Source organism: Mycteria americana, chromosome 2 (assembly GCF_035582795.1).
Source record: "Mycteria americana isolate JAX WOST 10 ecotype Jacksonville Zoo and Gardens chromosome 2, USCA_MyAme_1.0, whole genome shotgun sequence".
Taxonomy (NCBI): domain Eukaryota; kingdom Metazoa; phylum Chordata; class Aves; order Ciconiiformes; family Ciconiidae; genus Mycteria; species Mycteria americana.
The window spans coordinates 38,410,965-38,434,925 of record NC_134366.1 but is presented as its reverse complement, the minus strand read 5'-3'; the positions used below and the strand labels follow the sequence as shown (position 1 = coordinate 38,434,925).

The 23,961-nt window shown below is 39.6% G+C and overlaps 1 protein-coding gene across 4 annotated transcripts in view; it reads left to right on the top strand.

The window, feature by feature from the left end:
* The first annotated feature begins 4,479 nt into the window (after window positions 1–4,479).
* The window catches only part of HIBADH (3-hydroxyisobutyrate dehydrogenase), an 85,638-nt gene continuing 66,156 nt past the window's right edge, over window positions 4,480–23,961 (top strand). Inside the window, exons 1-6 of one of the 4 annotated variants that reach the window (XM_075493053.1) lie at window positions 4,480–4,606; window positions 4,967–5,098; window positions 6,516–6,575; window positions 13,178–13,338; window positions 17,899–18,008; window positions 20,477–20,598. In XM_075493053.1, coding sequence (XP_075349168.1) covers window positions 13,192–13,338; window positions 17,899–18,008; window positions 20,477–20,598 — 379 coding nt within the window. In that variant the 5' untranslated portion in view covers window positions 4,480–4,606; window positions 4,967–5,098; window positions 6,516–6,575; window positions 13,178–13,191. The remainder of the gene's footprint in view (window positions 4,607–4,966; window positions 5,099–6,515; window positions 6,576–13,177; window positions 13,339–17,898; window positions 18,009–20,476; window positions 20,599–23,961) is intronic. The other 3 variants (XM_075493052.1, XM_075493050.1, XM_075493051.1) reach the window with 3 other exon arrangements.

Below are 23,961 nucleotides of genomic sequence, written 5' to 3'. Positions count from 1 at the left end.
CTGCTTTTTGTATTACGAGTGCTCTGACAAGTTCTCATGGTTTAACATCCATGTTACAATGTCACAAATGGTATGGAGCACACCTAAGGTCTACACATATTTCTTACAGTGTAAGAAAATAAATCTCAGTCACTTAAACACAAAGGTCTTGATTTACAACATCACTAAACATTAATTGGGTATGATGTAAGTAAATACACACAAGTTTTTGATGATCTAACAAGCTGGGATACAGGACCATACAGTGTAAAGGTACTGTATCTTTTTCTCCACATTTCTCAGATCCTGCAGAAATGAGCGAGCAGCAGTCTACAAAGCAAGATGATATGGTAACTATGCATTAATAATAGCAAGGCAGCGTGGCTTAATGAACATGGTAATAATGGTCATGGGTATGATATGGTTATATCATAATGACAGTCAAGAAAGTTGCATTTGCTTTCCCTTTTCTGTCACTGATGTGTTGTATGACACTGGGAACCTCATTAGTCTTCCCATCACCAAGAATTTGGTTTTACATTACCAATACCCAGCAGTTTAGGAGCCGATTTAAGAGCTTTCTGTCCCACTCATTCATTCCAGCTTGGCCCATTGAGTCCCTACAGAGTGAGGACCAGTGTGTGCCAGTGCAAGCATTTGTTGGGGCAGACTGTAAAACAGATGAGTGAAAGGATGTGGGTTAACGACAGTCATATCGGCATACCTGAGAGGGCTGTAAATTGTAGTGCAAGGATGGGGATGAGCAGCCAGGGCAAAAGCAGGTGGCATTTTTAAAAAATCCTGCTCATTTCACAGGTCCAGTATAGAAAGCTGTCAAAAAGCAACTGAACTGACTGGACTGACTGGGGGTGCCTCCAGGTATACCTAGGTTTGTGGAGCAATGACGACTTAAATAGGTCTGGCAGCCAAAAGATCAGTTCTTATAATGACATCTATACTCTTTTTTTACAAAGCACTATAAGATCTACCAATGAAAACAGATACGTACCAGTTACATGTTTACTACTTGTCATTCTCATATATAATTTTGATGCTGTTCTTTTTGCTGTATTGTACAAAATGAACTCTCTACTTACACTGGAGCAACAAGTAGGCTAGCAAGTTTTCCTTAAGAAAATAGTTCCTTCCTGCCATAATCAGGCAGATATTTTGAGGTCCCATTTCATGCCTAAATCATAAGGTTGGCATTACTGCTTTTAAGATACAATACACCATTGATAGAACAAAACTTTAAAGCCAATTAGATGTTGGCAATCTTCCTACCATTGGCAAAGGCACACTTGTTAACAGTTCCCCTTTGTGGCATGTTTGCAGTGTAATCACTGATTTCTGGAAACCTTTTTTGGCACTTCAAGATATTTTAAAATATCTAATGTATTTATTTTTATAGACAATTTTAGACCTCACTCGTATTACTTGAAAGCATTTTACTTTAAAAAGTAGGAGTTGTATGCACTTCAATGAGGTATGTAGCCCCATTTTTAACACAAGGAAAAAATAATAATTTGTAGAACCAAGCTATATAAATAATAGTTTATTTGCATTTTAACTAGTTACCAATTTCAGAAATCATCACATACAAATCTTTATGAAACACTGTCTTACTAGGTGTGAGTAAGGAGATACTGCTGCTGTGTTGGAAAAAACCAGAACATTTTTATCCAGTTTTAATATAAGTAAAAGCTTTCATGGCTATTTACTTAAAACAAAAGTATTTTGAAGTTAACAAAGCTTTTTTCTTAATTTTGTGTGGAAAGAATGTGATTAGGTTGGCAAAGAAATAAGAAACACGCAAAAAATTAACTAGGAAGGCTTAATTTATAGTGAGATAAACTTTTATGAAAGGCAAAATTATTTTTAACAAAATGAGCTAACTTTACTATAAGCCTACTAAAAGTTGAAACATCACTAGAGGGCATTTTGGAGAAAATAAAAACCACCACAACACTATTCATTTCATTTTCTCCCCTCTGCAAATGCTCTGCAGTATGGTAGCCCTGCACCATCTGGTCCTGCAAATGCTTCCTTCCCATACTGGCTACCTTAGAAGTACTAAACTACTAATATCAGTTGTATCAGTGTTCATTACATGAGCAGAGATTCCATTTAATCTAATCTCAGGTATTTCATCTGTCTGCAAAAGCCTGTCCTGTACAAAAGCAATGTGAAAACTATAGTAAGATAACAGTGGACATGTCTGTAGCAATAGAGTTTATTCACAGGTGTGTTGGCAAAGTAATATAAGGCTAAGTCTACTACACTTTTATCAGTAAACTCCCTTTTTTCCAGTTTCTCATGCTTTGTTTGGAAGTGATTGCAGTGTGGTTTTATTATGTGTGTGTTTATAATTACAAAGTGAAATTCTCCTCATATACCTTTTACACAAAGAATGCTTTATTTATACCTACACAGATAAAACCCTCTTAGACATGATAAAGGTCTAGAGACAGATGCAGCTATGCAGGTAAAGCTGCATCTTGTAATGAGAGTTAAAAATCTGAATGCAAGGACCACACTGAGTGTAGCATTAGACTCTTCACTTGATCCACCTATCTATTCTTAACCCCTCAAAAAAAAAAATTAATTACTTTTCCAACTCAGTTCAGACTTGACAGGAGTCTACATCTAGTTGGAAAAGGGTCAATGACTCTGAAAATGTAAGACAGTGAAGAATCAGGCTGGAAGGCAAAAAAAAACCCAAACCCATGTTTTCAAAGTTCTGTGTGATTACGTGTAAAATTCAGGTTTTAATGACTTCCAAAGACCTTATTTGGACTACACCTCAATACAGATTTCTGCCAACATAGCTGCATCAATGAGAAATCACACCTCTTCTCATCCCAACAAAATTTGTGCTCAAGATGGTTGTCAACCTCACCACCACTGAGGAGAAAAGTAAACATAGCTCAGTAGCTTCATTCACTTCGCACACTTCAGATGGCACGGTGGAAGAGACAAGTGAGCTTATGAAAATATTGGTATATATGAGTCTCTGGGGCTTCAAATGTTTTGCAAAGTGCTAGCAAATTAAAGGGTTTCTGGTTTTGTGCATGTCTTTCCATTGCCTTAGCTGCAGAGATCTTTTTTTCTTCTCAAGTTGTATTCTGTCTTAGTGCTCAGCTGAGAGGCAGTGAGAGAAAGAAGCAACTAGGTGACAGTATGAGATCAGCCTGTTGAGTGGTAGCACTCACTCATACCAGAGTAAAGCTACTATGTAACCACAGCCTTCTTCACTGCCCACAAAATTGCTTTATGTGCAGCTGGGTTTGTTTAAGTGTGTATCATCCATTGCTTTATAGGGGCAAATATACAAAAATATCGTGTGGTACTGATAGAAGAGCCAAGCTCATACATCCTATGATGCCTATTCTTTCTGTGCTAACATGTAACTGAGTGAACAGCTGACTTTGAAAGACCTGAGATCTATTCCTGATGACTACATTCTCCCAGAAGTCTGTAAGTGATACTACATAACAGCTACAAAAAAAGCTCTGACCTAGCAAGAGTAACCTAATGACTGAGGGAGTACCCAACATTCCTTTGCAACAAATTAAGGCAAGTTTTCCTGTCAGGAAATTTAACTATTTTGTCCACGAGAGAGAAATGCGACAGTGGCAGGACTGGAGTGGAAGCCTTGCTCTGAAAAGGCAGCATTCGCCTGCCTCCACGCTGTCCTCCCCCAGAGCCTGGCCTCCTCCCTCACACCCCTGAAGGGGCCTGAAGCTCTCCCCAGGCTGCCAGCAAGGTCTCAGAGCCCTGCCAGGTGCTACGCTGTGGGCGAGCAGCACAGCTCTTAATAGCTTGTTCGAACACAAACCTAACCGATGTTGATAAACCCTCTGTCAGACCTTCGGGAACCACGCTCTGGGCAAGATAAAGCCAGGCATAAGCTCCAACACTCATCTGCCATCTGACTACGCAAAACTACTCCAACGCGGCCTTCTCCCTCACCCGAGGGCGCCGTTTGCGCCACGCTGCGGGTACCTCGGCCCTCACAGGGCCGGGGCCCCACGTCGGGCGGCGCGTCCCCATCGTGTCGCACCACAAACAGCCTCCGCCAAAAACCCGGCTCTGCCTTCCCTCCCCTCAGCCACGCGGCCCTCCCGGCAGCGACGCAGGAAGGGGAGGGCGCAGCAGGCAGGCGCAGGCAAGAAGGAGGGCTGGAAGGAAACACCTCCCCCGGGGGAGCCGCAGGCAGCGGGATACGGTTACCCACCGCCCCGCCGCCAGCTCGGCTGCCCCAATAAGGTGCCCCAGCGCCTGCCCGGCCCCCGCCCCGCCCCGCTCCGCGGTCCGGGCGCGGGGAGCGGGGCCGGCCCCATCCGTCACGGGGCGGCGGGCGGGGCCGCGCGGCCGCGGGGAGGAGACTCTGCGTTCCCATTGGCTGCGTCCCGCCAAGGAGCGTCTGTGGTTGGCTGCCGCCTCTGCCGCTCGCAGCGCGCGGGCGGTGGCGGGCGGCGGCGGGAGGGGAGGTGCCGGGGCGGGTGGCGGCGAGCCGGAGGTCACTCGGCGCGGGGGCGCAGCATGGCCGCGGCTGTGGTGCTCGGGGGACCTGCGGGCTGGTGGCGCTGGCACAGGCGGGTGCGTGCCGCCTGCGCGGCGATGGGTAAGGAGCTGCCCCTCCCCTCGGCTCGAGCGGCTCCGCTCTGACCGCCGGGCGGTCGTCGCCAGGCGGGGAAAGGCCGGGCCTTTCCAGGGGCTCGGCCGGGGAGCGCTGCTGCCGCGCTGCCCTTGGCGGCCGCGGGCCCTCCGCGCCCGACGGGTCCGGCCCCGCGCCTGGCGGGCCCCGGAGCCGCCCCGCCGTGCAGCGCCCCCACTGAGGGACCCCCCGGGGGAGCGCTGGGGGGTCATCGCTGGCACGGGGCGCTCCCGCGAAGCGGCTCCCACTGCCGCGTTATTTGAGGCCGTACCGGAGCTTCGGAGTGGCTTAGCTTAATAAATGTTTTCTCTCATTTGCTTAAAATAGCATGCCTGGAAATTATCAGAGCCCACAAGGGTTTCCTGTGGCACCAGTGACACGTTAGCAGTACCTGTCGCCTAGATTTGGGCAGTTCAACCCTCTCAGTCATTGTACCCGATTATTTTCCTTAAACTGAAGGTAAATCCAGCGGCAATCCCTCCTGTTCCAGCTCCGCAGGCACTCACTCGCACATGTGGTTGATTCATGGGCGGTGGAAGGAGCAAACACCTTTAAATGTCCTGTCGGTGCAAGTGAACGAAGAATGTACTTGCAGAACTGGAGCCCAAACCTTTTCCCTTTTCTAACTTGGAAATCACACTACTGTTTCCAAGTATTTTAGCTGCTGAAGTAGCTAACTGAAAATACATCTTCAATAGTCTTTTCAATGTCATTTTGATAGCAGTTTGTTGCTCATGTATGTTACTGTATAGTTAGGCTCCAAACAGACAAATAGGTGAAGACTTTTCAAGTAGTGAAGTGGAAGAAATATATTATTTTAAATGGTATATGATTCTAAAATCTTGACACTTAACAAAGGGTTTCAGGAATTATTTAATTACTTTTAAGTAAGTAACTTCTTAAAAATTGTAATTCCCCTTTAAACCTCATTTAAACTGATCAATGAAAAGTGTTTGACGCTTAACTTTGAAATTAGCTTTCAGTGTTATTTTTGCTTGACTGTCTCTCTCCCACTAATGCATGATTTTTTTTATAGTTGCGGCTCTGGTGTTGTGCCTTGTAATAGCTCAGGTGCAGCAGACGTATTGGTCACATGCTAGTAAAGTTAAATACAGGAGACCTGTTTGTGTATTTAGTACCTTTTGTGATCCCACGATTGAAAGCAGTAGCTTTCAATGTATTTTGAACTTTCTGTGCATGGTAACAGTCAGGTATTTCTGTAAGAGCTTTGAAATCCGCTGTCTTGGTTGATATTCCAATGGTCATGTTTAATGTAGAGAAGATGGAAGGGATCTGGTTTCTTGGTGTGAAAAGCAACCCAAAACGCTACACTGGCCCTTAAAGTTGAAAAATATAGTTTGCCTTTGCCTGAAGACCTGAGCGAGAAACTGTGACTAAGTCTAAGGAGAAATTGTGACTCTCCCAAGAAACTTGCATAGAACAGAATTTCACCCACAGCGTTTAAGCTCTGACTTAGTCTGTGGTGACTGCGCTGAACGTCCTGTTGATTCTGAGAAGTGTTTATGGGATGAAGGTCTAAGCGTTAAGCCTTCTTAACTGCTAAACTCTACTGCTTAGTTATATGTCGAGATTTCCCCATCTCTAATGCATTTATTAGGTTTGCTGTCCTTTTCTTTAGTTTTGAGTAGTCTAAAAGTTGTCCTTTGAGTCGTGATTTCATCAACTGTCATTTTGAGTGGAAATGCCATCCTAGTGAAGGAACTCTGCGAGCTCTGAGAGCTGTCCAACACCACAGCTTGGTTAGCGAGCAGGCTGTCTTCGTTCACGTATTGAATGCTCCTTAGTTACTTCGTCAGTTGCTCTTTGCAGCTGGCACAGACCATGATGGATTGTTTCTTCTGTATGTTTATACCAGAGGCTGTTAAATCATCTAGGAGGAAAACAGCTGAGGGCAGATTCTGGAGGAGCATCTTGGGTATGTATGTTTGTGTATTAGCAAGTTGGATAGAGACCATATAGTCTTGTGATCTGTGGCTGGCAGTCGCTGGCAAAGGTGCTTCATGGAGAGGGTGTATATGACCTTACTTAAACTTACATTTTTGATGGATGTGGAGAAATCCTTCCTGGGGACTGCTAGGGAGGACACAGCTGAGAAAGGAAGATTTTCTGGTGAATGAAGATTCATCAGCTGATCTGTTCATCAAAGAAGACTGCACCCTGCTAGAGAATGAAAATATCCTTACAAATAGTTTTGGATGAGTAGTAGAGACCCATTCAGTTAATAGTACTTTTGTTGATGCAGGAGCTATGTTTGAACTGTTGAATGATTCCATCCTCTGGTGCAGAGAAGCATTAATTACTGAGCAAGAATTATGACAGAAAGACCTGCTGCTCTGAAGTCCAGCACATTACTTAATTAAGGGACCAAGTGTACACTTGATATTCTTTTTAGATGAAAAGTACATACTACATGTTTTTGTCTTTAATGTATTAGCAAACGTTTAATGAGGTATAGCTACAGATAAGAAAAATGAGGTAAGAAGACTCTGACTGTTACAAGATAGCATGTCTGTTTTTCATCAGCAGACCTTTACAGAGGCAAGGAGAAGCAAGTGGGATGTTTTCAATGTAAAGCTGGCCAAATTTAGAGTCTTGTAATCTTCTTAAATTATGATTTTGGCAGAGTGCAGTTCTCAAAATCATTGCATAACCTTTAAAAGCCTGTGACCCTGGGGCAATTTAAATTCCATTGTCAAAAGCTTCTAGGAGCAGAAAGACCTGATTCTCCCTGTGTACAGCTGGCCTCTCTAACTTGTATGTTTCTTCATCTAGTTCCCTCCAGGATCTAGTTCAGTAGAGGTTTTACGAGTTTCCGTAGAGAAGTCTGCACAAAACACAGAAGCTCTCTCTGATCCGTTCTTTCAAAGCAGGAAGGAGAAAAGGGATGGTGTCTTCTGTTCTACTTGTACCAGAACTTAAGATGCTGAATCAGTGGCAAAATCCTTCATTTAGTGGCTCAAATTGACTTGTCATGTTTCCCTCTCCTTGTCAAGTTACTTCATATGCAACGTACTTTCTCATAAAGCCCTGAGCAAAACCAGCAACTTCAGTAGTTGAGCTTCCTCTGGGCATCTTCCCCGTTAAATCTCACCTATTGTGTTGGAAAAGAGCTCAAGATTCACTGATCCAGAGAGATCAAGAATATAATATGACTTGCAACCACTCTGATTAGGAAATTCATATGGGACTGGAATATATGGGCTATTATCCCTTGTGCCAGATTTATTGTTTTCATTTGACTGTGGAGCTAGGGATACCATTCCAGGAGCTAGACATTTTGGTGAACATGATTCAAAATAGATTTTATAAAGCCAAAAAGTAAGTAATATAGTTGAGATTACAATTTGAGAGTTACTAGTTTCTCAGTCCTGTTCTTGACCAGTTAGACTGTGCTTTCCTTCAGAGTAACAAGCATATTGGACCTTTTCCAGCTCTACTGTCTGTGGTCCTATCCAGCTATTAGTTCCTTTTTCTTTGAATACAAAGAGATGTCCTCTGTACTGCGTATTATAATGTCTGTGCAGTCTAGTATTTGTAGTGAATTCAAGGCACCACTGGAGCTGAAATTCTTTCTTGAAACTGTAAGAGTCATTACTTTGGGAGATAGTGTAAAATGAAATGTAAACATCTGAAATGATCTAAACTTGTAACTGTCATCGTTCAGGTTAAAAAGAAGATTGCTTTCAGTATGCTTATGTAGAAGCTCGAAAAAACAAGTTTTAGGTCATTGACAGGCCAGGTATTCTAAGGACAGGATTGCATTCTGTGCATTTCTGAATTTACTTTCTTAATGGATGTATTTTGTTCAAGAAAAGGCATTCAGAGATTTATAAACTCTTGCTGATTTTTTAATTAAATTATTTTTAAGGTAAAATTCTCATGAAACTGTCCATTAGTTCAAGTGTTTTTACTGTATGCTGACTTTTCAAAGCAAAACATTTTTATCTGTGTTTTCTGTGAGCCCCCAATATGGCAAGAGGGTCATAAATTGATCCTCCTCATCAATGGAGTCTTCATAGGCACAGGGCTCTGCAAGCACACATTCCCTCAAGAGAACCCTCAAGAGAATAATGAAGAATGTCCTGGGAATAGCCCACATTCTTTGGAGTCAGTGTAGCTGTAGCTGGTTTTGCTCACAATGAACTTGATCTATAGGTTAACCTATGTTGCTGGTTCTGTTCCCAGTGAAGGAGAATTAATTGCACATGGTATCAGTGATTATTTTAAAAGTAGCTTCTATTGCTCCTACTTCTGATGTTCTGCCCTCTGTTAGAAGTTGAATGTGGACTGGGCATTTTTCCAGCCATGTGATTGCAGCAAGTTACTGTAGATTTTATGGCTGAAGTAAAATGGACTCAATACCACAGGGACAGTTTCTGCAAATGCTTATACAATTGATGGGATTAGTTAAGCGTACGTGGATGTGGGTTTGCAGAATATCAATCCTTAGATGTTTGAATTATACAGTTATTTCAAAACCGACCCTGTGCCATGTATCAAACAGTAAACAGTGCCTAGATATTCAAGCTGGACATCACTTTCCATGATAGCACCTGCGGAGTTTCATCTAATAAGAAGATGTGAAAAATGGTATCTTGTTAAACATCCTCTGTTTGGCAAACCCCCACTGTCTTAAGTAGTCATTAAAAAATATGCCATGATTCTAAATGCAGTTGATTCAAATTTAATTGAAATCAGCTCTATTACGTATGTCTGTGAGCTAATTCCATCAGTCCTTTAAAGTGGTTTTCCTATATTTGAGTACCTGGGGATCTGGAGGTTTTCCAAAGCTGTTAATCAAATTATATCATTTTAAAGTGGCTAATTTAACACTGGGCTGTGAGAAGTTAAACCAAACTAAGAAGTCAGAAACTGAGTCAGGAATTGGACTATTTCTCTAACAGGTGCCAATTCCTGTGGATTTGAATATGTTCTAGTTAGCACAGAACAGAAAATGGTCCCTGATTCATGAACTAAGACAAAAGAAAATCAACAGAGACAGACAAAAGGGGAAATAATAGAATACAGTGACACAAAACTAATAATACTGATCAGCATGTTGCCTCGTATTCCAGCCTAACTGTTTCTATGCCTTCTGGGGATATTGCAAAATGAAGACTTTTAAGGAAGGCCTTATAGTAGAAGAATGAGTTAGTTGCATGGATATTTACATTGTGAAGAGCTGCCTTGGAGAAGTGATAGAAACACTTGTTGGCAACAGGCCTCTCATTGCCATCCAATTACCAATTGATGTCTTAATAGTAAGATGTGATGACAGCCATGAAAAGTCGTCAAAGCAAAGCAGTCTTATGTGACATGGTAGAGAAAAGTAAAGCAGGATGCAGAGGAGGAGTGACAGAAAGTAGCATGAGTAAAATGTCCTTCTCAATTCCCAATATTTCTATGAAGATCAAGGCAAGATTATGTCTGTTAAGTTGAGGCAGGTGGCCAGGTTCTGAAGTAGCTGAGATCTCAGATATGATGAAGGAGGGATCAATGAGATTTAAGCAGATCATGGATGTGTCTTCTAGGCTCTAGGTATGAGTGACAGACATCACTGCTGGTGTCAGCACTGGTATAGAAAAAAGGTATCAAGAAAGTTTTCTGAAGATGATTAAGAGATTTCTTGATGTTTAGTTTGATGTGCTGGTTAGACGTCCATGAGATGGTGTGAGAAAAGAAGAGATCAGGATAAAAGTGAATAGTCTACAAGAATGAGCCTAGACATGGTACCCACCATGGTACCCATGATGAGTTTACTTGGAATTCACAGAAACAAAGAAAACTGAGGTTTGGAAGCAGGCCTAACTTTAAAGCTAGATCAGGTTGCTCAGGGTGTTCCAAGATTGCTCCAAGGATGGAGGTTCCACCACTTCTGCACTGTTCCAGTGCAGAACCTTTCTCCTCATCAGGGATACTTTTCTTATTTCCAACTGGAATTTCCCTTCCTGCAGCTTCTGGCCATTGCCCCATGTCCTGTTTTTGTGCACCTGTGTGAAGAATCTGGCTTCATTTGCTCTGTAACTCTTCTTCCCTCCCACTCCATAGGTAGTGGAATACTGCAATTAGCCTTTGCTTCTCCAGGCTACGCAAAGACAGTTCCTTTAGCCTCTGCTCACACGCCATATTCTCCAGCTCCTCAGTCATCTTAATTGATGTGTGCTGGGCTGTCTGCAGTTTGACCACATCTCTTGTGTATTGTGGTGTGTAGAGTGGAATCGCCGATTTCTTTGATTTGTTGGGTATGCTTTTGCTAATGTAGGGCAGTATGTAATTAACCTTTTGCTGCAAGGATGCAGTACTGATTCATGCTCAACTTGTTGTCTATGGGAATCCACAGGTCCTTTCCGGCACAGCTGCAACCTGTCTAGCTAGTCCTCAGCCTGCAATGACATCTCGTGCTTCATGTACAGGACATTGTGTTTGTCTTTGTTGAGCTTCTTGAAGCCCATTTCTCCAGTCTTTCTGAATGGTAGCCCTGCCCTACGGCTTTTTAGCCATTCCCCTCAGTTTGGTGTCATACGTGATCTTGCTGCAGGTGCTTATGTCCCATCATCACAGTCATTGATGAAATTTTTAAGCAGCCACAGCCCCAGTATTGACCCATGAGGACCATCACACATAGCTGACTGTTGCTAGTCTTTGAACCACTGATCACTGTTGTTTAAGCCCAACAGTCCAGACAATATTTCTTCCATCAGGCAGTCTTGCAGTCCAGTCCAGTGCATACTTTCCCTGTTTGGCTACCAGAGGAGGCTGTTTTGAAAGTTTTATTGAAGCCAAGGTAAATAAGATTCACTAGTATTAAGGGGTAGAGAAAGAAAGATACTGAAAACTGGGACTTGAGCCTCTACAGGAAGCTGGAAGCTTCAGGCTAGCAAAAGGAGCAATTTTAGATTAGTGTAAGTGATGTACTGGGGAAGACTGACTCATAGAAACTATGAGAAGAAGAGACTCCAAGATGATTACTATGGCTGATGATGGTGTTTTAGGCTCTTTGTTAATTTGTTTCCTAGATTTGACATCTAGCACTTCTTAAAAAAGCAATGTGCTCTTTTCCTGACTTATCTCAGTTTGCACTAAGCATTTTCCCAGTGCAGTTTTCTTTTAAATTGTGCTACTTCTCTAGCTATGTAATTGCTGCAGGCATCTGTGGAAACTGTCTCAGACCAAAGTTCTCTCAATGAACCTGATTTATTAAATGTGGCACTTCCAAAATAGTGCTGCAGATGAAAGAGCCTGACCATTGCTGGCTAAGAAGGAGCTTAAAGTCAGAAAGACTTTAAAATGATTAATCAAGTGTTATTGCCCTAGAGAGGATTCTTTGCTAAGGATTGAGACCTCTTAGAGTCTAGATCCAGCTTAGGCACATTTTCTGTATGTGCGCCTCAGAGTTACAGTAGTTCCGTAGTTAGTTAGCCTTGTTTCTGGCTGCTTAGTTGCCACATGCCTTAGTGTTTATTCTGCATAACTTTTTCCTTTGCTGTAAAGGAGAAATTATTTTATGTAATCGGCAAAGAAATCTCAGCACTGCCAAATAGTGCTGCCCTTGGATTAGGAGTGTTTAGAGTGATTAGACAGTGGTTGCAGTAGATGGATGCCTGCAATGCTCCTTACTGTCCAGCATTTGATACGCCTGCAACACTACTTACAATCCAGCATTTGATACTCGGCTAACTACTTGTAAAAAGTAACTGACTGAAACTGTAGTGTTTTCTGTAGATTGTAGATTATGCTTTACAGTTCTGTCTTGGTAGCACAGCAAATAGAATACAGTGGTTATTCCTGTAAAGACTTCATCATTTTGTATTTATACTCTAGTTTGTTCTAGTTTTCAGTATTTGCTTTTAAACTATAGTGCAACTGATTACATGGCTCAAAGAATTGGCAATTATTTACTATTGAGACTTTTACTTTTAGGGTAGTGGTTTATATCTGGGTGCAGGATCAGAAGAGTCCAGTTATTCTCTGTGAGGGGCTGCATGAAATAAAGTGGCAGCCTTAGTCCATTTCTAGAGAAAAAGTGCTAAATCCCAGGGCTGCAACTAAAGTTGCAAATCAGGAGTCTGTAACATACATATAAAATTTGCTTTAGCATTTCCAGTTTAGTGTTTAGCATTTCCAGGCACATAACAAAAGAGAGACAAGCCTGCATATTTTAAGTCTGTGTTTGAGCTCCTCTCAGACTAAAGCTCAGACTTTAGCAGACCTTAGCTTTCAGGGATGTTGCTCAAGTTTGATTATTACCCTACTTTTTGAAACACTCACATTTTCCTAATTAAAATAATTTTCTTTGCTATGTAAAAAATCATTCAGGGATGGTATTTGTGGCCCAATGTGAGCTGTAATCTACGGTTTAATTTATGTGGAATAGGAATCACATTTCAGCCCTTTTTAAGTTTAACTATTTAATTTGTCTAAATCGGTGCAAACAGATTATATGCTAGTTTTTGTTACATAATTGTTATGCATTACTCTAAAATACAAATATATTGATAATTATTGTTTTGAAATCAGTGTGTTCTAGGGCAATGGCTTCCAAAACCCCAGTTGGATTCATTGGGCTGGGTAACATGGGAAATCCAATGGCAAAAAACCTGGTAAAACATGGATATCCAGTTATTGCATATGATGTGTTCCCGGAAGCTTGCAAAGAATTTCAAGACTTGGGTGCTCAGGTATAGTAATAAACTTTCTTTATTCCAACAATAACTGTACGTATTGAATGGTTCTTGCATGTGATATTTTTTAAATAATCTGTTTTTTTCTTGCTTAAGATCATAATTGGAACTACAACAGCTTAGTGAACACAGTCTGAATCTGAGAGGTTTCGCTTGGAGCAAAGTCATGATTCTACCCTAAGTCATTTTCATACACTTAGCCAGAATTGCTACCTTTCTGGACTTCTCTAGCTGTTTTTTTTTTCCCCCTTTTTATAAGAGTAGGTTGATGGCCTGTTCTTTTACCTCCTTCTTTCTACTGCTTCCTCCTCCCCCAGGTCTAGATGGCCAGTGGGCTGCTTTTCATCTGGTTCCTACTTTGACCTTTTCAGGTTAGATGACCCTAGTTAAAAATTCCTGCTGGAATAGCTGTAAGGGTTATAGGGACATATGAGCTTTCCTGCTGCTTCAAGGTGCAGTCCTCAGGGGCAGGGGAAAAATCTAATTATTTAAGTGCTTATTCTCTTGGAGGTGAGGAAGGTTATGGTGAGAGAAGAGGAAGGAATGAAAAGGAAAAAGGAGGGAAGGAAATTGATCACATTAAGGAGGTTTACCTTCCTGCCATATACCCTGCAAAATCTTAGCCCCATTCCAGTCAGTGCTATTGCTTTTGTTGATCTGTTAATACACCCAGAAATCCATTCAGTCTCTCAGATGGTTGGGACTGTCTTCTAAGTGCCTGAAATGTATTTGAATGTTTTTGACATACTTCAAAGCTACACTAGTTTAGATAGTTGTGGTTAGATGGATAGGTGCATAAAACACTGAAACAAATTAATATAGACAAGTAAGGAGAAACCAATGCAAAAATAATACTCTGATGTGACAGCGTAGAGGATAGGATGAAATTTTCCAGCAGTAGCAAGGAAATTGTAGGTAGATTTAGATAGAGGAATTGTATGACTTGAAGGTCTAAACTGTTGGAGCTAATTGCAGCTGTTTTAAATAATGAGGTAACATCAAGATTCCTGAAAGATAAAATGATAAAGTGCACCTGTTGATAATTAATTGCAGCTCCCCCTGAATAATTACAGAATCTTGGCCTTAAGTGGGAAAGTAAGCTTTTCAGCTTGTTTTCCTAGCTACTGTTTTTATTTTGTTAAAGCAGCTGAGACCTTCAGGCATGAACCAGACCTGTCTTGAGTAAGAGGCTGGGCAAATGGAATGGAAGTCTGTTTTGAACAATTGGTTGTATTTTTAATTCATGTTCTATGGTGGGATCTCTTTGCTGTGGCTGCCCATTTGGATAGCTTATTGCCATTGTAATAGAATCCTTGGCATCCACTGCAAGACTTAACATGTGATATTAAAGGTGAACTGTAACGCTTTTAAAAATAAAGCCAAAACTATGTTTGAAGGTTGTAAATCACTAAGAGAATACATGGGTAGGCTTAAATACAAATAAAACACACTTAAAGAAAATATGTGAACATAACTTCCTCTTCTTGATCTATAGGTGTAAATCCTACCCCAACATTTTTTTCAGGACTTGGAAACTTGTGGGCCCAGGGGGCCTTGTAGAAACTACTGTAGAAGGAACATTGGGCTCCAAGGGCTGCTTTCTCTTTGGTCTGGCTGGTGGGGTAAAACCATCAGGAGTGTTACAGAGGTGAAAAGATGCCCCCCAAGAGACAGTAAATGTTGTCAAATGTCCACTGTTTAAAGTCAGTGCTGCACTAAGATATATGGAGGATGAGGGATGTTTGATCATAAGTCTGCACATTCTATGACTCCACTTTCTTTAGCTTCTGAAGTAGAGGCTGGGAGGTGGTGTATGTCAGGAGGCAGCCACATGCCTGCTGATGGTGAATAGTAAGGGGAAAACTGGCTGAGCAGAAGCATATAGAACCACTTGGGGTGAAACTTGGAGAAAGTTGCAAGGCTACAAACAAGGGAGAATACTGAACAGTGCTGTGAGCAAGTAGGCTGCCTCCACACAATACCGTCTCTTTCCCCTTCCTCATAGTTATCACTTTATCACACAGCAGAGTGCATATATGTCACACAGTTACTTTGCTTCAGTTTACATATCTTTGAATCATATCTCAAATTTGGAAGTTTGAGAATATTACTGAAGTCATCTGATGCATAAAGCAGCATAAAAATAGAGCTTTCCTCGGTGTATTCAGTAAGAATTGCATTTCAGGCGAGCAGAATTATTAATTGACTTATCGTAAATATAAAGAAAAAGATAGGGAAGCATTTTGGAACAAATATAAGCAGATATGCATATAGAAGGGCATAAACCAATGACCAGTATGAAGAAACGTCTCCCTTATCCAGTTGCATACTGCAAAAGTTTGCTTGAACTGGCAAGTACCAGAACATGTACAGAACTTGCTGGGCTGCTGCTCTGACCCAGTATGGTCTATGCTAGTAATCAACAATTAGTATTTGGTATGTTTTTTAAAGTTACACCCATATTCTTAATGATTTCAAATGCTTAATGTTTCTTAATAGCTTTCAAATCATTCAACTTTATTTCTGAGACAGGAAGTCCCAAATAAAAAAAAAGTTTTGTATGCTGCTTGTTGAACCAGGTATGTAGGTTTCCTCTGCAGTTATTAATCATATTTGTTACAGTACCAAAAAGCCAAGAATGACAATTCCTACTTTAATTCCCACTTTTTTTGCTATTTACTTCCTCTCTCCTCCTCTAATAATACACATTGGGTCTGAACCGAACCAGAGATACTCAGAACTAAAGACAAAGGTGTCATACTTCTGTATAAAGAGCTAGGCTCTCCAGTCTCCAGGGAAGCAAGTCATAAAATTAACTAATCAGGTATAGAAGCTTTTCTGCTTATAAGTGCCTCATTTATTCCTCCTAACCTTTGTTCTTTGGACTAGAATATGTTTCCTTTTATAACTGTGCATTATACCAGATGTTTTGTGTAGTATTAACTTATTCTTTCAAAACAAAAACTGCATGTTTCTAAGTCCCATCTATGCCAGTTTGGTTTTTTTTTGAGAGCTTTGCTCAGTGCATATATACAGTCTTCCCTTCTTTTACTTATTTTACAATAAGTAAAACTGAAATCAAGAAGTTTATCATGCTGTATCCCAGAAATCCTTCAAGATATTATTCAGCATTTCTTACAAATGTGTATATACCTTGCTTTCTTTGATGCCAAGACCTTATAAAAGCATTATATGTAAAAAGATAATATATTTATGTCAATGCCTTTAGTATCAAAACTAGCAAAAATGATAACAGATACCTGTAGTTAAAAATAGATAAGGAATGGTGAAACGAGGTCATCAATTTGCTGATTTGTCTACATTATGGACAGGAACCAATTTTTGAGGTAGCTGTTTTAAACTGCTATTTCTTTAACCCTAAAGCCATGCGATCTGGAAATTCTAATTTATTCACACTGACTAATAACTGCATATGAAATTTTGCTTAAGACATTTCTTAAAGTTTAAAAACCCAAGGCATATAATACATCCAGCAGAATAGATCATTGTAATATTAGGGTTCCTCTTCGTCATTCAGCGACAATAACTGGAAAATAAATACTACAAGCCCTATCCACAAACCAAATCTACTTTCTGCTCATCTTGCTTCCTGCTTGGAACCTAATTCCTTTCCATAAAACTACCTGAATGAGTGAAATCAGATTTGATCCTCGTGGGCTGAAGATGAAAGAATAAGCTGTAGCTTTTTGTTGCTGTTTTCCCTGAGCTATGAATGTATTAACGATGCATTTTTTAAAGAAATTAATTCTTTTAAACTAGTATTGGACAAAAATATTAGTGGCAAATGCCTTCTGGGTAAAACTCTGTGTTCTTTGAGTTCATTGGCAAAACTCAGTACTTTAGCTGTAAGTATTTCACTTGCTGTGTACGTATATTAAATACCATACTGCCTGCCTCTGAGAATGAGCTGGGGAAGGTAAGTTAGGTAAATTTATTTAACAACAAATAGCTAACAATATATTCTGAAATTTATTCAGACATTTTTGGTGAAGTATGCTTTAGCTGATAATTTTCTTTTTTTGAAAATGTCAGCCATAATATTGTGAGAATCATCAGTTAGTTTATCTGATTTTTTTTTAAGGGGAGGCTCAGAGGTGCATTAAGCCTTTTTTTTCTTTTTTCCTCAGTCTTCCTCTCTTCCAGTGCTGTATATAAGCCAAGGAAAAAAGTGAGATTTTTGTCATCCTTAGTGTTGCTCCTCCTTAGAAACATTATAGAGCGATATTTTGTATAGATGCATGGTTTACAATGAATTGAAGATTCATGAATAGGTTGATGGGATGCAAGCATCCCCACTGATGGATGTTCTGGAGGAACTTCTGTGACATGACATCCTTTTCAATTTTTTTTTTATTTTTCTGTTGCTGGATCCAATTAATTGACATTTCTATTACAAGAGCAGGGTTTGTCTTGTGTTCTAATTTTTACGTAGCTTAGTTGTGACCAGTGACCTGCAAATACTAAAAACAAACTCAGAAACGTGTTTGACATTTCTTTTTCAGGAAATGTAAGCCTATTTTTTTTTTTCTTTAAAAGGTAACAGATTCCCCAGCAGATGTAGCAGAAAGAGCAGACAGAATCATAACCATGCTGCCTTCTAGTCCCAATGCGATAGAAGTTTACACAGGAGCAAATGGAATTCTAAAGTAAGAATTTGTTGTAGTCTGGAGAATTCCCACTCCTAATCAAGGCTGTGTTACACAGTTTGTCAAATGATCACTGTTGCTGTAACTCTTGCTGTGCCTTCAGGGCACTTAACTTGATGTTCTCCTCTGTTTTGTCACTATTGATATTTCTAATTACATGAGTTCTCTTAAGATGTGCTTGCTTTTGAATGGCTTTTGGCTAAAGTCTTAATTTTATTTTCAGTAGAATAATAATTTATGTGAATTTGAGACAATTTAACTGTTACCTACCTTCTCAGCTGCATGTTTCTTTTACTGTAATGTACTGTACTACAGACGAGTATAACTAGAATATTTGCTGGCAACAATTATTTGCTCAAATACTTTTTTCTTTAACTTGAAATCCTATAACTGAAATTTTCTGAAGAGATGCCATTGTGTCTCACAATATTAAAGTGCATAACATAGAATAGCTGACAATTTCTACTCTTATTATCTATTACACAAGAAAATATCTAAAGGGTCTGTTTAATCTGAAACAGTGTTCTTTAACTTTTGTGGAGGGATTTCCACTGAGCCTAAAATCCATAGTTTGCAGAATTCTAATACTCAGAGCTTTTGGACTTGCCAAATTAAAAAATAAATAGTATTTAAAAGGCTCTTCTGGCCATGTGAGCACTGCTCCTAGCAGGCTGACTAAGGCTACTGACTACCTTTGAGGATCATGCAGGATCTTGCTGCTATCCTGGTTAATAATGTAAAGGAAGAAACATACAGCAGACAAAAGTACAGTAGATTGTCTAAAACTGATGATAGCTTTTTTTAGGTATTGATCGTAGGCAATATTAAGGTGCAGTGATTAGAAAATTAAATAGAGGAGAGGGATTTTTTTATTCTCCTTCCAATACAGAAAATAATAGTTGCTTCCTTCCCTTACTATCCATAGTTTAATTCCCCACAAAGTAGGACTGAGCAGATCTAAGTATCTGTAGCTTAGACCCTTGAGGGAAGAAGGGTAATTGGATCAGTCCCACAAAGCTGGGCAAACAGCTGTGGGAGAATTGTATCCAGGATGGCAGTGCTTTGAAAACCGATTGGCAGTATTTACTGATATAATATAGCCCGTTAATCTTTTAAGTACCTAAATGTGGAAAATACTGCGGGGAACAGAGGATGTGGAAAGCAGTCCTGTGCTGCTGCAGTTTCTCAGCCTCTGTATTCAAAAGAAGGAAGTGTAATTTGACAGTAGTGGTTAATTGTCATTGTGAGTGACCTGGTCCTTGGTGACTGGTTTGACTTTCATCATTTTCTGAAGCTTTTTAAGCTTTACTGAAGAAAACATTGATGCTCTGGAGTGCTTTAAGGGTTAACTTCATCATCTTGCTGTTTTACCAAGGAGCCTGTGCCACTGCTCCTTGTTCTGAACATAAGGGGAGATGATGTAGTGCTGTGTCTGCCATGCTGGTTTTCGTTTGCAAACTAATTGCAGCAGCTCATCCCTTCTGTGAAAAAGGACAGGTTCTGTGTATGTGGTGCTTTTTGAGTCAAGCTACAGTGGGGTCCACAACTGTATGTATATATTGAGAGACTATTTCCAGCTATCTAGGTAATTTGATTCAGTGAAATGCACTATACTGCCAACAGCATGCAAGGTTCAGCAAGGCTCTTCATCTGTCATGTGTAGCTTTAAATTACTCACCTTTTAATAACTGAAAAATTATGTTGTTTGATTTCATGGTGTTTGCCGGTCCAGTGGGCATTAAATCACAGTGCAATTGAATGGAAAGAAGGGTAAAAATATAATCAATTTTTTATTGCTGAGGGCATTAAAAATGTACTTTCATTGCATTTTTTTAAAAACATATACAACTTTCTGTATTCTACATTTTGGGATACAATTCTTCTGCCTAAATTTACTAGCTGTCAGTGGTAAAACTTAACATTTTTCTCCATGCTTCGCTTTAAATCTGCAGTGGGCTTTTGTGGTGTTAGTTATGGTCTTTATGTAGAATAAATTGTAGCAATGATTAAAAATGCAATCAGGCCATTCTGATAAGAACTTGATATATTGTATATATCAAGAAAGAAAATTATATTGTTATAGATGAAATTTTACACTGTATCAGCATTTAGTTCAGTTGCTTAGAATGCATCTTAGATGATATGTATATGATACACTGCTCAAGGTTGCATGATGGCAGGTTTTCCTAGTGCACCCTTTTTGTGTAATTTTTTTATAATAGTGTTTAGGAAGAACATCCTTTTTTGTGTTCAGGTTTTATTGTGTTTTGAGTCATTCAAAATTGTGCTGTATACATACTCAGGAGTGTACATACTGAGCAGATCTTGCTCAATAGAGTTTAAAACTTTGTGTTTATTAGTGTACCAAAAAGTGTCTGTACATTTATCATACTGAGGAAACCCAGTGCTATGGTAATAGCTGCAGATGTCTTGTGCAACAAATACTTAATAATTAATCTTTATTTTAGGAAAGTGAAGAAAGGCTCATTGCTAATAGATTCCAGTACTATAGACCCTGCAGTTTCAAAAGAATTAGCTAAAGCAGTTGAAAAAATGGGAGCTGTTTTCATGGATGCCCCAGTTTCTGGAGGTAAGTCTTCACTGACAGTTTACCTCATACTGGACACGTCTCTTTGCAATCTCAGCCACCAATTTGTACCCTTGTTGGTACATGTTGCTTTTCTTTGCAGTGTATGTGCAGTGTTCTTTTTTTTGTTCCATTACATTAAAGAAATATATGTTATTTTAGGAATATTTTTAGAGTATGGGAGCTTTTGTTAGACCTAGAGAAACCGAGCTTTCACACGATATGGTACAGTGGTCCTTTTAATTTCACTTCTTTCAGAAAGTTATATTTTTATGCAGGTAGTCACATCTCTTCAGTCTCCATCCATTTCTTCCTGTCAGCGAAAGACTCTTCGGTTACCATTAAGCAGTTCTGCTACTTTTTCATTAATTAAAAAGGAGAGAAGGAAGGGGGGGAGAAAGGATTTAATTGTCAAGAAAAAAACAGAGCTTTCCTCTGGTTTTATAACAGTTGAAGAATGTGGGTAATATTCTTGTCTATTCTGGAAGTTGCTAACTATTATTCTCATGAGTATTTCATCTCTTGTAAGAAATAATATAGAGCAGGGAAGTCTTTCATTTTGTGGACAGAGGAGAGCAGAAGCATAGAATTAAGGTTTTGAAAACAAAACCATAGCTGATTGTTACTATTGTTGAATTCTTCTCTAAAGCCCCTAGGATTGGAAGGTGAGAAAACCCCATTTTTTACAATCCACTCTGAAAATTAATGTAAGTGGCATAGTGAGAATTCTTTATTTTCCTGTCTTTAATGAGGTAGTTCAGAGAGTTACACCTGAAAGAGAATAAAAATGCAAAGGGTAGAAGTGAATTTAGCCTTACAGAGTTTGTCAAAAGTATGATGCACAAGCTAGAAAGAGCATAGCCTGAATTTCAGATCATGAAGATGAGTTTGGGTGAGGAGCAAAAACTAACCATCTTTTTAATTTTCAACTGAAAACTAAGGCAGGATTTGGCTACACACTAGATGCCAAAATCTTCATCCAAATTCTAATGTGAACAGAAAGTAGGAAGACCTGGACAGGTGATATTGAAGAATATAATGGGGAAGACAAGATTCTTGCTTCCCAGCCAAAATATTAGTCCTTGTTTTATAAAGTTAGATAACTTGTCAGCCTGGGAATAAAAAACACAGAAAAAAGTATGTTGTGGACGGATTATATATCTGTCTGATCTTTTTCTAAACACAGCATGGTCTTCTACTTATCGGTTGGGCAATTCTGACATCTTTTATGTGGTTCTCTTCAATCCCTTTCCCCCAAATATGTTGTTTACCTGAGGGAATTATTTACCTTTTGGAAACATATGTAATTTGTTTTTACCCACAAGTTTTTGCTTTAAGGGTGACTATGCTAAAACTACAAAGAAAGAAAGAAAGAAAAGTTGGATTCCAAAACAACCCTAGCTGTTTGGGGTCTTTGTTCCTTGAGAAAATGGTAATGCCGAGACTGGTTTAATGTGATAACATACAGTTGACTAGTCTGAATACAAGTGGCTTTTTTGGTGTTAGTGGTTTATCTGAATACAAATTATTTGGTGTTTAGTGTCAGTTACAGATTGAGTGATATTCTGAAGGAAGGGGAAAGAATTGATACTTAGCTTTCTAGTACATAATATGTTTGAGAACGCCAAGGAGCGCTCTGTACAAATCATGTTTAAAATGGGCAGTTGCTGGAAATGTGGAGAAGTTAAGTATGTTAGAAAAAGCTTCAATGTTGTACTTTGTTCTTTCCATCTTTCAAGACCTAACACATCGAGTCTATGGGGTATTTTTGTATGTCCTGACTGCGTTGTTGGCCTTTAGACAAAACACTAAATGGAGAAGTATGCTCAGCTCTCTAGAAATTGGCAGGCATTATTCTGTTGCTGTGCAATGCAATAGACTTGGCAGGAGTGTGAGGGAGGGCATTTGTGGGACGCAGTGAGGAGGAAGAGAAAACAGCATGCCTGAACTGTCATCTTTAGACCTGTCTGTTTACTAGCTGTTATTGGCAGACAATTCCACTTGTGTTTTTAGGTATTTGGGTGTTGCAGGATGGACATTAATGTTCATCTGCACTGTGAACAAGTTATTTCACAAACTAAGTAATATTTTGAAAATTGCTTGGTCTATAAACCTCATGGAGAAATAACGATGATTTTAATACTGTCTTGACATTGCAAATGAAGTATCTTAAGCCTAGCATTAGTGCCAGAATTTACTGGCTTGTTTGCAGCCTTACATCTGAAAGATTCTTTCCCTTGATCTTTTTCAGATGGGCCTGTGCACCAATGTAGTAGTGCCATCTTCTTCATATGATTGACCTACAGCATTTACTTGCAGCTTACAGTCAGGACGCATTAAGTAGAAGTTGATGCACCAAGTTACTATAGTGTTGTTATTGTATTAACTGACTTTGGAAAAATACTTCTGATCCCAGTAGTTGCATGCAGATTATGTTGCTAATGCTGTCTAGAGATAGCAATCGCTTTACCCTGGGATTAGGATCTCTTGCAGGTCCACATGAGAAAGTTGTGTCACAGTTCCCAGTGCTGCCCTGATTTCTGAGCTTTGTGAGCTTATGACAAATGAGGAAACATCTTCAAAATCTGTGTTTAGTTAATATTTTTTTTTTTTTAATTCTAGAGGAGAAAATTTACCTTTTTGCAAAGATTGGATTCTGCATCTTTTGTATGTATAAAAGGCTTTTAAAGCACACATTATCACAGAAGCTTATTTAAAACTGACTTCTGTTGGCACTGAAGACGCTACTGGCTGAGTAAGGGATCTAAATTTAGCCTTTAAGAATTGTGTCGAGTTTGTCCTCCCACTGATTTCACTGAAAGTATGATACAGACTCAGCCTGCAGTCCAGAGCAAACTTTACTAGTACGTTCACTGATACTGCTGTAACATTACTCTCTTTTTAATTCAGTATACGAAATATGTATTGTCTGAAGTACAGTGGGTGAAATGTGGTTTTTTATACTTCTGATGTGATGCTTTCTTCATTGTAAGCATTGTTAGTGTTCATATATTACCTTTTCAACTTTTTTTCCCTTCCACTGACTCTTGAAATTATATCAGCTCCTCTTCTGCTCAAAATAGTTGTACTGCATTCTGCTGGAACTTCACAAAAAGATGTGACAGCTTGATTTGTTTTTCTGTTTTTGGAGTTATGGATAAACTGTTTTGAATTCTTTTGTAAGTATGGTTCTTTAGATCCGATAATGAAACTTAGGTAGATCTTTCCCCTCACTGTCTACTTTAGCCAAGGTAGTGGTCAATAAAAAAGTCAGACTGCTAATTGTTAAAAAGAGCTGTCATGTGGAGAGCTGTAGTCATGCTAAAATGGTAATAAACAGTAGAATAAAACATTTTTTTGTAGGAA